This window comes from Syngnathus floridae, chromosome 8, assembly GCF_059516105.1.
Source record: "Syngnathus floridae isolate MCC-2025c chromosome 8, RoL_Sflo_1.0, whole genome shotgun sequence".
Taxonomy (NCBI): domain Eukaryota; kingdom Metazoa; phylum Chordata; class Actinopteri; order Syngnathiformes; family Syngnathidae; genus Syngnathus; species Syngnathus floridae.
Genome location: NC_142420.1, coordinates 11,510,531 through 11,528,510, shown reverse-complemented (window position 1 = coordinate 11,528,510; position 17,980 = coordinate 11,510,531). Strand labels below are relative to the sequence as shown.

The 17,980-nt window shown below is 44.9% G+C and overlaps 4 protein-coding genes across 11 annotated transcripts; 3 read left to right on the top strand and 1 right to left on the bottom strand.

Moving 5' to 3' along the window:
- The first annotated feature begins 216 nt into the window (after positions 1–216).
- On the top strand, positions 217–4,627 carry wdfy2 (WD repeat and FYVE domain containing 2). 2 transcript variants are annotated; one of them, XM_088383915.1, is made up of 13 exons: positions 217–538; positions 658–795; positions 1,271–1,338; positions 1,673–1,746; positions 1,817–1,871; positions 1,943–2,093; positions 2,297–2,409; positions 2,781–2,907; positions 2,980–3,085; positions 3,146–3,247; positions 3,313–3,443; positions 3,524–3,632; positions 3,713–4,627. In XM_088383915.1, the coding sequence occupies exons 2-13, from the start codon at positions 659–661 to the stop codon at positions 3,740–3,742; spliced, it is 1,203 nt and encodes a 400-aa protein (XP_088240041.1). In that variant the 5' UTR covers positions 217–538; position 658; the 3' UTR covers positions 3,743–4,627. The 2 variants fall into 2 exon arrangements, with proteins under 2 accessions (XP_088240041.1, XP_088240040.1); XM_088383914.1 differs by having other exon boundaries at positions 218–538; positions 655–795.
- dhrs12 (dehydrogenase/reductase (SDR family) member 12) lies at positions 4,555–14,341 on the bottom strand. Its single transcript, XM_088383916.1, has 17 exons — positions 14,190–14,341; positions 13,665–13,896; positions 10,853–10,917; positions 10,633–10,779; positions 10,451–10,547; positions 9,165–9,247; positions 8,958–9,067; positions 7,814–8,034; positions 7,181–7,314; positions 7,019–7,101; positions 6,845–6,937; positions 6,694–6,775; positions 6,318–6,379; positions 5,703–5,807; positions 5,532–5,622; positions 5,180–5,317; positions 4,555–5,102 (listed from the first exon to the last, which is right to left on the bottom strand). The coding sequence occupies exons 8-17, from the start codon at positions 7,867–7,869 to the stop codon at positions 4,990–4,992; spliced, it is 957 nt and encodes a 318-aa protein (XP_088240042.1). The 5' UTR covers positions 7,870–8,034; positions 8,958–9,067; positions 9,165–9,247; positions 10,451–10,547; positions 10,633–10,779; positions 10,853–10,917; positions 13,665–13,896; positions 14,190–14,341; the 3' UTR covers positions 4,555–4,989.
- nek5 (NIMA related kinase 5) lies at positions 7,607–12,925 on the top strand. 6 transcript variants are annotated; one of them, XM_088383897.1, is made up of 23 exons: positions 7,609–8,162; positions 8,608–8,735; positions 8,796–8,892; positions 8,981–9,078; positions 9,188–9,271; positions 9,350–9,420; positions 9,517–9,603; positions 9,672–9,726; positions 9,823–9,936; positions 10,021–10,089; positions 10,212–10,266; positions 10,343–10,425; positions 10,520–10,584; positions 10,641–10,781; positions 10,860–10,938; positions 10,996–11,109; positions 11,260–11,340; positions 11,522–11,623; positions 11,690–11,770; positions 11,876–12,128; positions 12,297–12,422; positions 12,497–12,584; positions 12,653–12,925. In XM_088383897.1, exons 2-23 carry the CDS (start codon positions 8,613–8,615, stop codon positions 12,804–12,806), a joined length of 2,220 nt encoding a protein of 739 aa, XP_088240023.1. In that variant the 5' UTR covers positions 7,609–8,162; positions 8,608–8,612; the 3' UTR covers positions 12,807–12,925. The 6 variants fall into 6 exon arrangements, with proteins under 6 accessions (XP_088240029.1, XP_088240028.1, XP_088240027.1 ...); XM_088383900.1 differs by having other exon boundaries at positions 7,610–8,162; positions 10,996–11,106; XM_088383899.1 differs by lacking the exon at positions 7,609–8,162 and adding an exon at positions 8,214–8,449.
- Positions 13,075–17,934, top strand: lcp1 (lymphocyte cytosolic protein 1 (L-plastin)). 2 transcript variants are annotated; one of them, XM_088383905.1, is made up of 16 exons: positions 13,075–13,460; positions 13,773–13,870; positions 14,528–14,603; positions 14,672–14,820; positions 14,880–15,003; positions 15,163–15,295; positions 15,481–15,728; positions 15,820–15,962; positions 16,032–16,127; positions 16,222–16,417; positions 16,480–16,558; positions 16,737–16,851; positions 16,925–17,058; positions 17,119–17,242; positions 17,375–17,499; positions 17,664–17,934. In XM_088383905.1, the coding sequence occupies exons 3-16, from the start codon at positions 14,537–14,539 to the stop codon at positions 17,794–17,796; spliced, it is 1,866 nt and encodes a 621-aa protein (XP_088240031.1). In that variant the 5' UTR covers positions 13,075–13,460; positions 13,773–13,870; positions 14,528–14,536; the 3' UTR covers positions 17,797–17,934. The 2 variants fall into 2 exon arrangements, with proteins under 2 accessions (XP_088240031.1, XP_088240030.1); XM_088383904.1 differs by having other exon boundaries at positions 13,712–13,870.
- Positions 17,935–17,980: the final 46 nt, after the last annotated feature.

Genomic DNA, 17,980 nt, shown 5'->3' with positions numbered 1-17,980 from the left:
CATAATGACGTGGCTCCTTGGTAAACACCACCACTTCCACCTAAACGAGAACGGAAATAGTCTTGTTAATGAAAGAGGAAGTAAAAGAAACATGGTGCTTTGTTAGGGAGAAGTTATCAACCACCATGACAAAGCAAAGAAGATTAATGAAACAAAAAAAATAAAAAAATAGCAAATAAACGTGATAGTCAAGTTAATGGTTTTTTGCTTGTCGTAAATGTGGTAGGACTAGCAATAAACATAGTAATAGTAATGGCTGTGGACTGGTAGTGTTAGTAATGGTGGTAGACTTGTAGTAGTGGCTCTAGTAGTACCACTACAACTTGTTAGCAGTAGTGTTTGAAGAGGTTATGGTAGTAGTAGCAGTAGTATTACTATTATCAGTAATATTACTATACAGAAACCGCTGATCAGTTTTCTGTACCGGAAGTTTTACTTTGATGACCAGAAGTAGGTGTCGCCGTTCGAGGCGCGTGTAGTGTCAGCTGACAATTGGCACCCCCCACCACCACGGAGTGGACCGACTGTCAGGCCCCGAGTGAGTGCTACCTGCACCGCGACACACAACCATCGCAGACCGTGATTCGTACTCCCTCTGATCCGTGCTTGGGGTCTACGCTTTCCCGGCGTGGGGGGGTTTGCGCATGACTGTAGCAGGATGGCGGCCGAAACCGAGCCGCGACCGCAGGTTCGGAAGCCCTGTTTGCTGAGCAAGATCGACGCCTTCCAGGACGTGGTGAGCGCGGCGGTGATCATCCCCAAGGAGGACGGCGTCATCAGCGTGTCGGAAGACAGGTGAGCTTGCCTGGAAGACGCGCAGTCTCCGGCTTTGGAAGCGCCACTGACGCCCCTCCTCCTCGCACCTTTCCCCCCTCTCTACGGACTCACAACTCCTCCTGAATACTCGTTCGCCCATTCATACATTATGAGAAATATTCATGTCAGGTTGTATTCTGACCAGCATGCTAGTTAGCAACATGCTAAATTGTAGTGTTTACTAGAGTACACATCCGTCTGTATTGTACGGAAGAGGAACAATAACGTATTATGTGGCCATGTATCCTTAACGAGGAGTTCTGTAGTTCAGTTTTTAGTATTAGTAGAGCAAGTGGTAGTAGTACTAATGGTCCAAGCAGTAGAACTGGTGGTGGTGGTAGTGTAGTCATTTAGCTTATAGCTAGTATGGAACTTGTTGGCCACCGTAGGCCTTCATATTCTTATAGGCTTGTTGTAGATTTAATCATAAAAAATTTTGTTTCCACCCAAACAGGACAATTCGGGTTTGGATGAAGCGGGACAGCGGTCAATACTGGCCCAGCGTCTACCACGCGATGCCATGTGAGTGTGCTTCTGCTTTGCCTTTATATAGAAAATTATTGACATTATTGTGGACAAAGTACAAAGCTGTTTTGTCACTTACAAAGTCTGAGCTCAGTCACTTTCCTTTTCGATCCCTGTGCTTGTGAATGTTTTGACTCTGAGCTCAATCGCTTTCCTTTTAGCCCCCTCTGGGTGTGAATTTTTTTAGTTAACCTTTTACTCACTTTGTAAAGGAATTCAAAACACAAACACACAGTTAATGACTCACAAAATATTTTACAAAGAAGCAATGTTTTGTCTGAGCTGCTAGTGGTTATACATGAATTTCCCAAATTGACCCTGCCACATCTAGCTTCATGTTCCTGCATGACCTTTAACCCGGAGACCAGGCGTCTGCTGGTGGGCATGGACACCGGAAGCGTTTGCGTAAGTAACTGCCTGGATTGCCGTCTTAAAATGTTGCTCTATGTTAACACCACCTCTGTGGTATTTCCAGGAGTTCATCCTGTCTGAGGATTACAATAAGATGACTCCCACACACACCTACCAGGGTGAGTGAGTTCCAACGTTTGGTTGTGCGCGTGTTGTGCTTGTATGTCGTTGGCACGGATGCTCTTTGTAGCCCACCAGGGCAGAGTGACGGTGGTGTTGTTCATTCTGGAGATGGAGTGGGTGCTGAGCACAGGCCAGGACAAGACCTTCACCTGGCACTGCTCGGAGAGCGGACAGCAGCTGGGATCGTACCACACCTCGGCCTGGGTGTCTGGACTACAGTATCCTGCCTGTGGCTTCTGTGATGGACTCATTGATGAAAACCTGACTACATGAACACCAATTGTCTGCTGACTAAATGACCAACTGACACAATGACTGATCTGACTATCTAATCAAGTCACTGACTATCTGACAAACTGTCTGACCAATTGTTTGTTGTCATGTTTTTGTTTTTTTTTTGCCCTTAACTCAATTCTCCAAGGTTCGACGTTGAGACCCGACACGCCTTTGTCGGCGATCAATCAGGTCAGGTGACCATTCTGAAGTTGGAGCAGGACAGCTGCAGCCTGGTGACCACCTTCAAGGGACACACTGGTAAAAAACTTTTGTTAAAAATATTTGAAGTGAGTTTTTAAATTCACAATCTTATTTAAATCTTACTAGTAATAACAAAAACTCAAACACTAAAAAGTAAATCTACTCTGACACCAAATTAAAACTAATTTTAAAAAAAACAACAATAATCAAATTTCTCGAGCTACTACAAGCCTAGTTTGTGAGTCATGAATGCGAGCATTATTCTTCAGTACAGAGTGTGCATAATGAGCGTGGACCGTGACCTTTTGGCTGGAAGATAAGTGCCAAGTAAGCACATTTGAATAGTGGCCTTGTTCTGTAGTGTCACCCGTGCTCCACTTGGGGGCAGTATTATCATGCGTGTGAAATAAGTACTCACCTCTTTTCAGGTAACGTGACCGCACTGTGCTGGGACCCAGCCCAGAGGGTTCTGTTCTCGGGCAGCTCCGACCATTCCATCATCATGTGGGACATCGGAGGTCGCAAAGGCACCGCCATCGAACTGCAAGGCCACAAGTAGGAGTACAAAGCATGTCGTCTACACGTGTCGTGTTTGTCCAACACGGAGTGTGTGCTTGTGTGTGACAGCGACAAGGTGCAGGGCTTGTGTTACGCCTCGCACACTCGCCAGCTCATCTCGTGTAGCGCCGACGGCGCCATCGTCATCTGGAACATGGACGTGACACGACAAGAGGTAAAAGTCGCTTATTCGCTCATTTGTACGTGTGATTTTCATTTGTTCATTTGTGTGTAGACTCCAGAGTGGCTTGACAGCGACTCGTGTCAAAAGTGTGAGCAGCCTTTCTTCTGGAACTTCAAGCAAATGTGGGACAGCAAGAAGATTGGCCTACGTCAGGTACCAAAACTAAAAAGCGGTGGAATTTTTTGGACCCCCTTTCATATTGTCTACCAATTATTCAGCATCACTGCAGGAAGTGCGGTCAGGCTTTGTGCGGCAAGTGCTCGTCAAAGCGCTCCACTATCCCGCTCATGGGGTTCGAGTTCGAGGTGCGCGTGTGCGACGGCTGCCACGTCTCCATCACGGACGAAGAGTAAGCATGACGCTACCTGCCGCCATCTTGTGTTACATTCCCTTTTTACTCGCCCTCAATTTTGTGTCATCCCCCGCCAGTCGCGCCCCCACGGCTACTTTCCACGACAGCAAGCACGCCATCGTGTACTTGCATTACGATCCGACCACGGGTTGTCTGCTCACGTCCGGAACCGACAAGGTGGTCAAGGTAGGCCGGGAGCTCACATCGCAGTTCATTATGAAAGCGGTGAAGCGTGACCAACATTATCCTGTGCATGTGTCACTTAGCTTTGGGACATGACGCCCGTGGTATCATGACGCCCCCCCCCCTCCCATGGCCAGGAAAAGCTCCGCACGCCAACCGCGGAACGGCAGCCGTCGGTTCCGAGCAGACCAGGAAGGGAAGCGGAGGCCATTTTGGATAGTGGCCGTTCACGGGTGGGAACCTGTAAGCTCCACACGAGTGGTGTGTCCTGTTTGATTATTTATTCTTCAAATGTGTGTCAATGCAAGAACAAACAGCATCAAACACACAATCCTGAATTATCATCAGCTGTGATCTGATGTCAATGTTGCTGTGTGGTTGTGGAAAAACTATGTCAATGCACTGGAGTACCATCTAAAGATGGAAAATAAAGAGTGATGGATTTTTTTTTTTTTTAAATCAAGAGTATTCGTCAATAGCCTTCGGGGAATCTATAACGTGCAGTCCACTAAGCACCTAAGTTTATTTCCTTCAAATGTGAAGGGGCACCAAAATAAAGCCTGAAGCTCCAGGAACTTTCTATGACGTCTTCTCTGTAGCTGTAAAGCCTGTCAAAAAAGGTTCCTGGACTTCTCAAAAGGTTTATCTAGCGGTGTTTCTAGTTTTTCCTGGCAGGAAAAAGAGTCTGGCTTATAACTAACAGGTCAGCTTCAATCTCGCTTATACTAAATCTATTTGGTTGAAACGGTTGTGCACAAAAAAAAAGGGACGATATGTGGTGATTGGTGGAAATGAGGTGCAATCATTCCATCTGCTGAGTCTTACTATGCGAGTGTAATACTTGATTAACATGATCACATTATAGTGCAGGACTTTTTCAGTTGGTGACTCAAACTGTATTTAAAAAAAAAAAAAAAGTATGATGGGCCATGTGAACATTCTGTGTTTAATGAGTTGTGATTATGTGTGAGCAATGCATTAAAGAAGCACAAAAAGTTTCTGATGTGAAAAATTCTTGTTCATTTTTGAAGTGCGTTTCTTTATTATAATTTTTTTTAACCTCTTAAGTGTGATGTCCTCCCAAATGGGTGCAATTTGGTCCTTTTAGATGTTCTATGTGGCTCAAAAATTGCACCCGACACTGCCCATAAATTGTTAGCCCTGTCAAGTTTCATTCTACTTTGGTCGATGTTAAATATAAAAGTACATTCACAGTAAATCAACAACGGACTAAACCATAACAGCATCGCTGCAAATACACAATTTAAAAATATGACTATCTCAGTTTTGATTTCTTATAATTAGCATGAGATAATGTAAACATAATTGTGGAGTGTTTAAAAATGATTTAAAAAAAACATCAAGGTTTGAACCTTAGAGCCAAGTCATGGAGTGCCGCCAGGAGCTTGTCTTGGTCCTGCGTGGTGGACTTGGACCAGGCCAACGGGAGGTGTGTGGCCACAGCATGCCGATCTGGGGGAAATGACAAGATTCAAACTGATTTACTCCAAGAATAGACTTTGATGAAGAAAAAAAAAAAAGTTTCAGACCTTGAAAGAAGAGTCCGCTGGGCTGCTTGGCAGCAGCCTCGGACACGGCCAGCCACACCACCGTGTCAGCCCCCATGGTCTCCGTGCGGAGTTTGTTCTGCATCTTGGCGTGGAAGGATGGCATGGATGACTGCACGGCTACAGCAAAGAACAGACAGAGCAATATAATACACGTCTATATTAATTTTTGGCAGAATTGCCAAACAACTCTAGGGGGCGCTACTGAGCAGGGACGATTATTGGGCAACGTTTTTACACTTGATGCAACATTTATTTTTAGAATCAAACCTGTCTTATGATCTCCCCACATATTTCAATTGCATTTGTGTCAAGATGTTGACCTGGTATCTACCTGGTGTGTCGGCCCATCCCGGGTGCATGGAAGAGAAGTGGATGTCTTTGTGCTGCGCGGCCCACCTCTCTGTCAGTATCACCTGCTGCCTCTGGACAAACAAATGACGACAACGACTCAGCCTGCATCCCTCACTCCTTCTCTGTTGCTGTTTTTTTGTGCGTTGCTGACTTTGTTCTGAGCGTAGGCCATGGTTCCGTCAAAGGCGCCCTTCTCAAACTGCAGGTCGTCCACATTTAGCTTTTGCGTCAGCATGCCGCCCGATGACACCGTTATCTGCCAGGAAAAGTGAACCTTTGTAACCTTTTGAAATATTCTATGTATGCTTTTATAAATACTAACACTTGATGGGAAACGCCACTGATAGGCTAGTGAAAATATTGTTGCTTTAATTTTTAAACCTTTACTTTAGTTTGAACGCAGGCGGTAGCAACACATGCAAACAGAACACACAACAATACTCACAGGCATATATTTATTATACTCTGTAAAAAAAGAGTCATTGCAGCTTAGTTGCTAGGTCTTGTCTTTCATTAGCAAATCTTGTAGATATTTGGTGTTTTGACGCTCCCTGGTGGCCTAAGAGCGCACACACAAGCAATGCCCATTGAGTTGTTACGATGCACTAACTTTTTTCTTTTACATTATTTAAAATCATTTTTTGCTGTGTGTTTTTTCACAAAGTGCAGTAAAAGGCCGTTTTTGTTTTTACTTATTACTAAATTATAAATAATTTTGTGTTTTTGGATGTGGTGTCACAGATGAACAATATGATAGTCCACTCACCACTCTGGGATCCGTAGCCTTCTTCAGAGCAGGTAGAAGTGCAGTAGTGAGAATGTACGTGCCTGAAAGCAACATAAGATAAGTGAAGTATTTACATTTTTTGGTTTTCAAATAGACTAATTGTTTACTACTTCCAAATACTGAGTAATGCTATGACTGACACAGACAGTTTAAATGTCTACAAAAATAGATCAATGTTTTAGATAGAATTACGTCTGTGTCATTTTTTTACATTCAAACATCACATTATTTTTGTTGCTTCAAATGCTTTTCATTGACAAAATATTGGACATTACATATTAGACAGAAGCTACCTAGAGATTTCTATGCTGCTTGATAAATTCCTTTTGAATTTTCATTTTGTGGTTTTGCTAACCAAGGGTATTTGTAGCAAAGTTCTTCTCTAGACCTTCCTCGGTCAGCTCCCGTTGGTTGACCATGCAGCCTGCGTTGTTGATCTGGTGTCAGACATCACACGATCAGTAACAGTATCAAATATAAACACGTACGTACACACACACTCTTACCAACACGTGTAGGTCATTACTCTGTGAGAAACTCTGTGCAAACTCCCACACTTGTTTGGCGCTGGACATGTCTACAATGTGGATGTGAACATTCTGCAACAAGCAGCAGAAATTCCAATCATTAAACTCTGAGGGGTGACTTCCAGGGGGAACTACCAAGTCAGGATGCCTTACCTGGTTCTTACTCAGCTCCACAATTTCCTGCTTGGCGGCTTCTGCTCGCTCTTTGTTACGACACACCATGTGCACAGTTCCCCCTGCAAACACACCAAAATCTTCACGCAGAGGCACACAGAAGCAGCAAAAAGTCAAGGTACGGAGGTTGCCATCACTCACCTCTGCTCGCGATCTCATGTGCGGTGGTTTTGCCCAGACCACTGTTGGCCCCCGTGATCAGGAAGGCACGACCATTCAAGTTCACATCCAGGTCGGATGCCACAAAAGTCTTGGCAGCCGCCTCGTAGCCACTCCTGGTTAAAAGTTCACATGAATATATGTATTTAAGTCACTTGAAAAAAAGTAAAAAACTACAACTTTTCAAAAAGCTTGTTTTCTTACATTCTGAAAACCCAAAAAATTTTCTTCTAATGAAAATTAAAAAATCTAAATTTAGACAAATTATTTCAATGTATTTAGCTTATTTTTTCTTTTCTTCAGACTAAGAAAACGTGTTAAACAAACATGGTTATCGTTTTTATTACCACAAAAATGTAACTATATTTTTCTTTAGCTTAAATTTTGGAATTACATGCCTTTTTTTGCTAGTAGTATTTTATCTAACATCTTTCTACAATACAACGACCTAAAAATTAAGGGATAGAATAAAAGGTGGATTCTATCAATTGGTATAATTAAAGTTACCTCCGATGAGACAAAATGTAACCAATTAATATTTTACACAAAGGGAAACGCAAATGACAAGGTTCACTTCTAACCATATCTGTTTACGAGCTGTTAATTTCAACTTACTTGGTGTATTCTTGTAGTCCTTTCATAAACCACACAGCATTCCTGTACATCGACATGATTTTGTACTTAGTAGAAAACTTTAACTCGCTTTCTCAGAAGGAAAATATTAAATGTTTTTGTGTCATAACACCTGATTCGAGTGACGTATGCTGTGGTAGAAGAGAAGTGGGAGGGGGAACCGGAAGTTCGCAGCAATAACCACGGACGCTCACAGCGCCCCTCTGGTGACAAAAGAGATACGCCATTTCCGGTTACAATCATATCTTTCACACATTTTTGCACTTGTCGCGATGATCGAAGTTTCACCTGGCAATTAAACGACTCGTTTTTGTTTTTTTGTATAAAAAAGGTAATTCTTATTTGAAGAAATAAGGTAGCCCGAAAACCGCTTATTAATCTGCTAACTTGCTATATTCAAAACTTGTCTCTGCCGTGTACCAGTCCCCATGGCAACGCACTCTTTCCGTCCCGTTGGCACCGTCGTCGTTCTGTTTTGAATGTGTCGATACATTTGATTCTTTTAGTCAACAAATATTTCCCCGTTAGAAGTTTATGACATACATTACATTAAATCCAGTTTAACTTCTAACTCACGCCTTGCTGAAAGGATATTTTATGGAATATGACTACACCGAGGTGGGTAGAATAGCCCACATTTGTTGCCAAGAGTAATGTAGGAGTTAAGTAAAAATAAAAAGTACTCCTCCAAATAATTACTAAAGTGTCTATTACTTGCACATGAAGTTTCTGAGACTTGACTGTAGTAATAAAATTGTCATTGTTCTGCTCTTTAGTTGTGATGGACGACTACGAGGTGGTGCGTCCGATCGGAGAGGGTGGTTTCGGAAAGGCCTTTCTCGTGCGAACCAAGGCTGACGGGAATGACCCACCGTGTGTGGTCAAAATGATTAACCTCGCAAAGGTTATTATCAAATTATTATTATTATTATTACTATTATTATTAATATTTACGTGTGTTCAGATGTCAAGCAAGGAGAAGGAAGCCGCGAGGAAGGAGGTAGCCCTTTTGTCCAACATGGAACATCCCAACATTGTGACATTCATCCGCTCCTTCCAAGGTGTGCATGTGTGTGCATGTGTCTGTGTGCATGTGTGTGCATGTGTCTGTGTGCATGTGTGTTACCATAAACGTGTGTTCGTGCGTAGACAGGGGCAGCCTGTGTATCGTTATGGAGTACTGCGATGGAGGCGATCTGATGATGAAGATCAACATGCAGAGAGGAGTCTTCTTCACTGAGCAGCAGGTAATATACAGGACACTTGATTAGGTACACGAATAAGAATTGTTTTACTTTAGTTAATTTTTGTATATGTATTTGTAATTCCTTACCTGTGTTTTTTATTGTCCATCAGATCCTGGCCTGGTTTGTTCAGATCTGCCTGGGCCTCAAGCACATCCATGACAAAAAGATCCTGCATAGAGATATTAAAAGTCAGGTACTGTAACATCGACATAACAGGACACAATGTCTCATTACACAAGTTGTATGTGACGGTTTTATATTTGTGTTGTAGAACATTTTCCTGAGTGAGCGAGGTGTTAAAGTCAAGCTAGGTGACTTTGGCATTGCAAGGATGTTGACTCAGTACGTCAGTGCCCCATACACATCGAACGGGACAGAACATCAACTAACCCGTCTGCATGTGTGTGTGCGTGTGTGTATGTGTGTGTGTGCACGTAGCACTTTGGAGCTAGCCAGAACCTGTGTGGGGACCCCTCACTACCTCTCCCCGGAAATCTGCGAGAGTCGACCCTACAACAATAAAACGTATGTACGCGCAACTCGCACAATAACATAAGAACGTGATGTGGTGCGTTTGTGGACCGGATTTGCAGGGACATCTGGTCTCTGGGCTGCGTCCTCTATGAACTCTGCACTCTGAAACATCCAGTAAGCTTCAACAGACACACTTATTTGTAATAGGTGTTATACAAAAGTAACAACTATCACATATTAGACGACTGTTTGTGTTTGTGTCCCGTCCAGTTTGAGGGCAACAGTCTGAGTCAGCTGGTCAGTAAGATCTGCAGGGGGCGCTTTAACCCCGTGCCTGCTCGTTACTCCTACGATCTTCGCATGCTCGTCGCGCAACTCTTCAAGGTCTCACACGGATTTTGCGAGTGTTATTTCTCACCGCACGTGACCAATTTAAGCTTGACAGTCTTTCACTCGTGTTGTGTTCAGGTGAATCCCCGCGACCGTCCCTCCGTCAGCTCTTTGCTGCAGCGTCCTTTCTTGAACAAACACGCTCAGGTGCAATGTTTTCTTTGACTGCTTTTATTCACAGCCTTCACTAACTATTCACACACTTTTGGCACCATTGTGCTGGTATATGATTTTTGTGTTTGTGTGTGTGTGTGTGTTTGTGTGCACAGGAGTTTCGTCAAAATAGCAACACATCAAGCACTAATACCTGCAAAGCAGCATCACGTAACACACACACAGATGTTACACATGCATCACACACGTTCGACAATCATAACACATGCTTGTTGTTGTGATGTAGACAACAAGAAAAATTGCAAAGCGGCTGTGAAGAAACTTCCCGTCAAGCCAGAGTGGAGAGTCTGCGGCCCTGCTTATTACCCGGTAATTATACAAACTTAAACCAAACCTTGGACTTGCGTAACACATTTTCCTGTAGGCATTTATTGAGCTGTCTGTTTTTGTGATGTCCACTCAGCCCCACAGAGCAGGACACCTTCCTCAGCCTGCAGCAGGAGACACCACGCGGGATCACCATCAAAAGTCAGTTCAAATCCTAATCATCTCTGGGCTGAGTCTAACTAGTTTTACCTGTACAGGATTGGACAGTACCAGCAATATTTTGCCCAATTGGATGCCCTCCACAGGGGGGACATTTGTCCTCCTCCAGCTCTTCATCCTCTTCCTCCCAGTGAGCCATGTGAAGGCTACGTGGTCCCTCCAGTCGAACCTTACCAGCTGTGAGTGACCAACATTCGGCTGTATTTCACATATGCGTGTTACACACATGTAACATGCTAGTGTAACATACGTTTCAGGGTGGCCGCAGCTCGTGAAGAATACCTTCAAAGGAGACAGGAAGCCAACCAATACAAGCTGAGGGCAGAGAAACAGTTGGTGAGCAACACGCTTCATCAATCCGAGGATTGTTTTATGACGTTAGCGCCTCGTCAGGGTCTGCGACCCAGTACGGCGGAGAGCTACAGACTGGCCGACGGATCGGAAGGCCACATGGAGTCGCGTGTGCCAAGGCACACACCTGCTGGCAAGAAACAGGACCAACAGGTGGTAAATAATCTGCAGCTGCGGGAAATCGGGTGAATTGAGCCTAGCAAGAAATTAACCCATTCAGTGCCATTGACGGTTATAGACATCAAAGATATGAATTGGGTTGGCAGTGAATGAGTTAAATGTACATTTGTGTGTGTGTGTTTGCAGGAGTACTTGAGGCAGCTGCAGCTCATCCGACAACAATATCATCAGGAGATGAAACAGATGAGATTGAGAGCTGAGGCAGAGGTGCACACACACACACACACACACACACACACACACACACACACGACACACACACACGTTAGCAAATGCGATACAAATAACAAAGGCGGTATGGGTTAGAATATATGTGTGTATATTTGAGCAGGTTGTTAAAAATGCAACACGTAAATGTGAGACAGTTGTGTTGCGTTTATTGATGTAGGCATTTGTTGATCAGCCGCCACAACAACACAACACGTTTGTGCTGGACAAAGAAGCACAACCTTCCACTACACAAACCGAAAAACAAGAGCAACCAGTGCAGGTAAAGCCCGCCTTTACTTGAATTGTATTGGGCAGCTGTATATAAGACCGTTTTAAAACAACGCAGGACGTGGAAGCGGCTTTGAGGAAGATCAGGGAAGAGAACCGAAAACAAAGGAGGGAACTTAAGAAGGAACACAAGAACCAGGTGATTTGAAGGACACCATAACTCAAACCATGCTGGTCTAGTTCACAATCACTACTTTACTGGTAAGCATCCAGTTTCAAAATTGTCTCTGGCATCTTCCAAAAGGGAATCATGTTTGAGATCCGTCTAGACACGAAGGATTCCTCGGAGGAGGAAGACGAAGAGACAGCGGAGGAAGAGGGAAAATTGGAGGTGGACCTTCAGAAGCAGACAGTTCATTTGCAGGAGGGCGAGGACATAAAGGTCGAGGGTTGGGCCAAGCCGAGGAGGGGATGGAGCCAGAGACCACCGGAGACGCTGATGGAGGCTCTGGTCCACATGGACGTGGACTCTGGTGCGACGCTGGAACTTCAATCATGTCAGTCTAATTTTTTTTTTTGTATAGAAAGTGAAGAAGATGGATTTAGTGACATCTGAGGAGTGTTTGATGGGTCCACCGATCCTGGTAGGACAAGGTGTTCGTGCAGCACAGATGTGAAGACCTTCTTAGATTTGTTTTGTATGAATGAGGCTCATTGGTTCACAGGTGAGGAGAAGGAGGAGGAAGAAGAAGTCGCTCGTCGGCAGTGGATCTCCGGTCCCCCCAAGACCTTATTGGACGCCATGGCCCAAGCCAATCTCACATGCTCCACTGTGGACTCGCAGGGTGCAGGTCAGAAATCGGCCTGACAAAAACGAGAACTAGCTTGCTAGCAGCAACGTTCAGGTGTCTTTACTCTCATTCAGACCCTGAAGGGATGGAAGACCAGGACAAAGACTCAGATGTCGAGATGGACCAGGAGCGCCTGGAGCCCAGGTCGGATGATGATGACACGTAAGTTGACACACGGTGACGGAAAAACCAAACCCTTTTGTTTACTCGAATGTCTTCCTATGTTTCAGGAACTTTGAGGAGTCAGATGATGATCTGAGAGAGGCTCTGTCCGACTCCATGAGGAACTTATTTGTCGCAGAGGATGACACAGATGTGGAGACGAAAAATCTTGAAGGAACGGTGCCACTGGATGGTGGTGACCCGGGAGAATCCAGGACATGAGATACCCACAGAATTATTGAACTGAGTATTTTTTTTTGGAGTGTTCTATTTCAAAAGGCCGCAAAACCATCCAAGGTGGTCTCCTCACTGCCATTAAAATCCTTATAGCTCATACAGAAGCTCACAAGTGTGTTGTTTACGTCGGTGTCTTCAGCTCTTTTGAAAGATGAGCCGCAATTGCATTGCACTCACGTTGTCAGACATTTGATCCAGGTCCGGTTTGGATCCAGATTTTATCAGTCTGATTCGGATCTCCATCTGGAGACACCTTTAATGAAGACCACCAGCGCCACGCAGCTCCGTCTTGGCGCCCAGCAGAGACCAGGAGGTAGTCAATATCAGTATTGATAAGTCCTAAAGGGTAAGTACTGGTCTGGAAACTTAATTCCCAAATTTTAGACCCTAAACCTGGATTGAAACCCAAAAAGTAAAACCTTAACCCTGGCTTTGAAATCCCAATTTGAAACCAGAACCCTTGTTGGGGATTCTAACTTCTTTCCACTGTTAGCGATGACATCACGCATCAAGTGACTCGGCCGCCTCTATGACAGAATTCCGATGTGATGATGTCAGCGTGTGATGCCCTCAGTGAGTGTCAAACGGCAACCGTTGATCTCCAGTGCGACGCAAGCGAAACTCCGGCGCTGTTTCCCAGTGAGTGTTTCACGCTGCTTTCAAAGCCTTTCATGCTATACGCCAAATCGAAATAATCCAAGATGCTAAAATAATAATGAAATTAAATATATTAATTTTTTGAATGTCATGTCTTGAAACCTGACCTTGCAACCAACATGAGCAAGTTGCACATCTAACAAAAGAAGTTGCATATTGAGTCAAATCGCTTGAGTGACACCTTACCTGTCAGTTTGTCTATCTGTCTGTGTGTCTGCCATTGCCTTATAAAGACAAAACGTGGGGCTTTGAAGCGCGATTTTGAGTCACTTCCTTCCTGCTGGCTGTGACTAGATGATCGTTAGCTCAGACGGGAGCGCGCTGCAGACCGCTCGCTATTGTCGCTATCTTCAGCTTGGCGCCGCCAGACTCCTCCTTGCCACCACGTTCAGGTGAGGAACATCATCAGCTTCAAACCCTAATTGGAAAGTTAGAAAATTTGTTTGGAAAAACCTTATCTTGAATTGAGACCCTGATTTGAACCTTTAACCCTTATTTAAGAGCCTTAATCTCGCTTGAACAACAACTCTGACATGATACACAGATTTCTAACCCTAATTCTGTTCGATACCCTATCCATGACTTGAAACCTTAATTTGAAAGCCTGACTCCTTTAAAAAAATGTTACTCAGAATTGAAACCTCAGCACTTTTCAAAACCCTACCCTGACTTGAAACCTTTATTTAAAATTATGACCTAGAATTGTCTTACCTTTTTATTGGCCGACATCTTGATTCTATTAATTTGTCATCTGAACATTCCAACTTTTTATTCTACTGAAATTGACAACATTTGAACACCTGCTGCGTTTAGGAGGAAGCAATGTCGTTATTTTGAATTGCTTGTTAAAATCAGGATGATCTTTTGGATCAAATTGTGCGTATCAGAAAGTGTTGAGTGTCAAACAGGAAGTGCGGCATGTGAAGCAGGAAGTTGGTAGAAGTGAAGAGAAGCATTTGCATCACAGTATGAAATCACGTGTGTCCTCGCTTCCTCTTCTCGGGTCGAGGACGGCATTTTCATTTCAGCTTTTTTCATTTTGTTTCCAGCACTCCAATATGAACGCCACCACAGGTATTTGCCCAGAGGAGCTGGAGGACCTGAAAGAGGCCTTTGCTAAAATCGGTAAGAACGCCGACCCAGTTCGGTTTCTCCGTCCGGCAACTCTGACACCCCCCACCGTCTTTCGGCAGACCTTGACGGCAACGGCTTCATCAGCAAAAGAGAACTCAACGAGCTCTTCCGGGCCGCCAACCTGGCAGTGCCGGGTTTCAGGGTCCGAGAGATCGTCGAGGAGCTGACCAAGACCAGCGATCGGCTCAGCTTTGAGGAGTTCACGCAGGTCAGTCCACCAAGACGCCTTCAGTTGTCCACCACTACATTTTTGGACTTTCTCCTCAGATAGCTCACGGACTAAAAAGCACCGAAGTTGGCAAGACCTTCCGGAAAGCCATCAATAAGAAAGAGGGAATCCGAAACGTGGCCGGAACATCAGAGCAGGCCGGCACGCAGCACTCATACTCGGGTAAGAAAATTAATTGGAGTCTTTGAGTGTTAACGACTTTGAGGTCTGAAGGTCTTTGGAGGTGGAAATCTATGAAGATGAGTCTACAGACTAAAGCAGCAATATTTGGGGGGTGGGGGCAGGTCCAGTCCATTTTGATGGTGATATTTGTCTCCACAGAGGAGGAAAAGGTGGCCTTTGTGAACTGGATCAACACATCTCTGGAGAACGACCCGGACTGTAAACATGTCCTGCCTGCTGATCCAGACACTGACGAACTCTTTACGGCTGTGGGAGATGGAATTATTCTCTGGTACTTTTAGAAACTTCAGCCATAAATTATGGATGAACTCTAATTCGAAACATACTTCAAATTCTTGATTCGGGTTTAAGTCCTAACCATGACTTGTGATCCCGATTTGAAAGATTAAGCCTGGTTGAACTTGAAATCCTAATTCTGGCTCCGAGCCCTAACCTGGAACCCTATCTTGCTGTCAGTAAGATGATCAACCTCTCTGTGGCGGACACCATAGACGAGAGGACCATCAACAAGAAGAAGCTGACCCCATTCACCATCCAGGAGAACCTCAACCTGGCCCTCAACTCGGCCTCGGCCATCGGCTGCCACGTGGTCAACATCGGAGCTGAGGACCTGAGGGAAGGCCGGCAGCATCTGGTCCTCGGTCTGCTCTGGCAGATCATCAAGATTGGACTGTTCGCGGACATCGAGCTCAGCAGGAATGAAGGTAGCGTTAGCTTAGCGTTACGTTGTTAGCATAGCTTAGCATGATGACAAAGAACTGACTGTTGATGGTTTTATTGTTTTTGTCGCGATAGCTTTGGTTGCTCTGCTGAGAGATGGTGAGAGCCTGGAAGACATGATGAAGCTGTCACCAGAGGAGCTGCTGCTGCGCTGGGCCAACTTTCACCTGGAGGTGGCCAACTCACCCAAAATCAACAACTTTAGCTCAGATATCAAGGTACAATCCGAGATAGATGATTGGATGGACGTTACTGTCTGATTGGCTGATGATGCCATTTGTGTGTAGGACTCAAAAGCGTACTACAACCTTCTGAATCAAGTCAGGCCCAGAGGGACGGAGAAAGGAATCCCACCAATCATCATTGATATGTCAGGAATCAGAGTGAGACTTCTTCAAAGCCTAAACTTTTCTTAAAACTCCAATGCTGGCTATTTGGAAAACCTAATCTTGGCTTGAAACCTAATGTGTGTTCCAGGAGAAAGACGAGGTACAGCGTGCAGACTTGATGCTGGACCAAGCAGACAAGTTGGGGTGTCGTCAGTTCGTCACGGCGACCGACGTGGTCCGCGGGAACCCCAAACTCAACCTGGCCTTTGTAGCCAACCTCTTCAATAGATACCCTGGCCTCAAGAAACCCGAGAACCAGGACATAGACTGGGGATCCATCGAAGGTTAGGACCCGAAAGACCTGAAGGACATCTGCCTAGATCTTCACCTTGTTTGATGTTTTTAGGAGAAACCAGGGAAGAGAGGACTTTCAGGAACTGGATCAACTCTTTGGGTGTCCACCCTCATGTCAATCATCTCTACGCGTAAGATGACATCAAGCATCATCAAGAATCATCAATACGTGCATGAAATGAAACCTTCATTTGGGCTAAATCTTTCATTTTAAGATCTACCCAATGTTTGAGACCCTAAGCCTGCCTTGAGATTAGGGACTAGGGATTTTGAGAGGATTCCAATATTTGTCTTGCTTGTATGCTGTAGTGACATGGAGGATGGCCTGATCATCTTCCAGCTGTACGAGAAGATCAATGTTCCTGTGGACTGGGAGCGAGTCAACAAGCCTCCTTACCCCAAACTGGGCAGCAACATGAAGAAGGTGACGACAATACTAGTAACTCTTCCCCTACTAAACAGTCAATGAATGAGCACTATGCTGCTGCCTCCTACAGCTGGAGAACTGCAACTACGCGGTGGAGCTGGGCAAGAACGAGGCCAAGTTCTCCCTGGTGGGGATCGCCGGCCAGGACCTGCACTCTGGCAATCGAACGCTCACGCTGGCGCTGCTCTGGCAGCTTATGAGGAGGTAACGCCGGCCGCCTCCATTGCGCCCCTTGTGGGTGTGTTTTAGCAACAATTTTTTTAGATACACGCTGAGCATCCTGGAGGAGCTCGGCGATGGGCAGAAAGTCACTGACGACACCATCGTGTTGTGGACCAATCAGACGCTCATACAAGCTGGGAAAACGTCATCCATCTCCAGTTTTAAGGTGGCCCAAAGAAAACTTTGTGCACAAATGTTTCACTGACAAATAATAATGTTTTAATACATTAAATACAAAATTAAGCACTCGCGTGTCGGTTCTTCCTTAGTTGTAAGAGTGTGAATTGGGTTTGTGTAGGATGCCTCCATCAGCACCAGCATGCCGGTTCTGGACCTGATTGATGCCATCCAGCCTAGATCCATCCGATACGACTTCCTCAAGACCGTCGACCTGACTGAAGAGGAAAAACTCAACAATGCCAAGTAAGAAACGATTTTATCATGTAAAAGAACATTTCTTAAGGGTGTCTGCGTCAAAAGAACTCCGGGTCATGTGACTTGAACCACGTTCTGGTTGCAGTCCTGAACAGCCAATCAGACCCAGTCTATTGTGACATGCGATCACCCGTAATGACGTTGATTGACAGGTACGCCATCTCCACGGCGAGGAAGATCGGCGCTCGTGTGTATGCGCTGCCCGAGGACTTGGTGGAGGTGAAACCCAAGATGGTGATGACCGTGTTTGCCTGCCTGATGGCGCGCGCCATGAAGCGGACCTGACGCGCTTAACGGAACAGACAACAGCAGATGATGTCATAGTGCTGATGATGTCATAAGTCCAAAACCTAGTTACCAGGACAAAGGACAAGAACATCCTTTTTTTTGTTGTTTTTTTATAAATAAATGAGATCATGTCAATTGTCAATTTTTTGTACACAAACACTTTCCCATATACAGTAAGATG

Excerpts from the sequence above, each read along its gene's own strand:
- wdfy2 (XM_088383915.1), top strand. The coding sequence starts at position 659 with ATGGCGGCCGAAACCGAGCCGCGACCGCAGGTTCGGAAGCCCTGTTTG. Across the intron at positions 2,094-2,296 it reads GCCTGGGTGTCTGGACTACA|GTTCGACGTTGAGACCCGAC; the intron begins GTATCCTGCCTG and ends CAATTCTCCAAG. Across the intron at positions 2,410-2,780 it reads CACCTTCAAGGGACACACTG|GTAACGTGACCGCACTGTGC; the intron begins GTAAAAAACTTT and ends ACCTCTTTTCAG.
- dhrs12 (XM_088383916.1), bottom strand. The coding sequence starts at position 7,869 with ATGTCGATGTACAGGAATGCTGTGTGGTTTATGAAAGGACTACAAGAA. Across the intron at positions 6,776-6,844 it reads GTAATGACCTACACGTGTTG|ATCAACAACGCAGGCTGCAT; the intron begins GTAAGAGTGTGT and ends GTCTGACACCAG. Across the intron at positions 5,808-6,317 it reads AGGCTACGGATCCCAGAGTG|ATAACGGTGTCATCGGGCGG; the intron begins GTGAGTGGACTA and ends TTTTCCTGGCAG.
- nek5 (XM_088383897.1), top strand. The coding sequence starts at position 8,613 with ATGGACGACTACGAGGTGGTGCGTCCGATCGGAGAGGGTGGTTTCGGA. Across the intron at positions 11,341-11,521 it reads GATTGAGAGCTGAGGCAGAG|GCATTTGTTGATCAGCCGCC; the intron begins GTGCACACACAC and ends TTATTGATGTAG. Across the intron at positions 12,585-12,652 it reads AGGTCGGATGATGATGACAC|GAACTTTGAGGAGTCAGATG; the intron begins GTAAGTTGACAC and ends CCTATGTTTCAG.
- lcp1 (XM_088383905.1), top strand. The coding sequence starts at position 14,537 with ATGAACGCCACCACAGGTATTTGCCCAGAGGAGCTGGAGGACCTGAAA. Across the intron at positions 14,604-14,671 it reads AGAGGCCTTTGCTAAAATCG|ACCTTGACGGCAACGGCTTC; the intron begins GTAAGAACGCCG and ends GTCTTTCGGCAG. Across the intron at positions 16,418-16,479 it reads AGACTGGGGATCCATCGAAG|GAGAAACCAGGGAAGAGAGG; the intron begins GTTAGGACCCGA and ends TGATGTTTTTAG.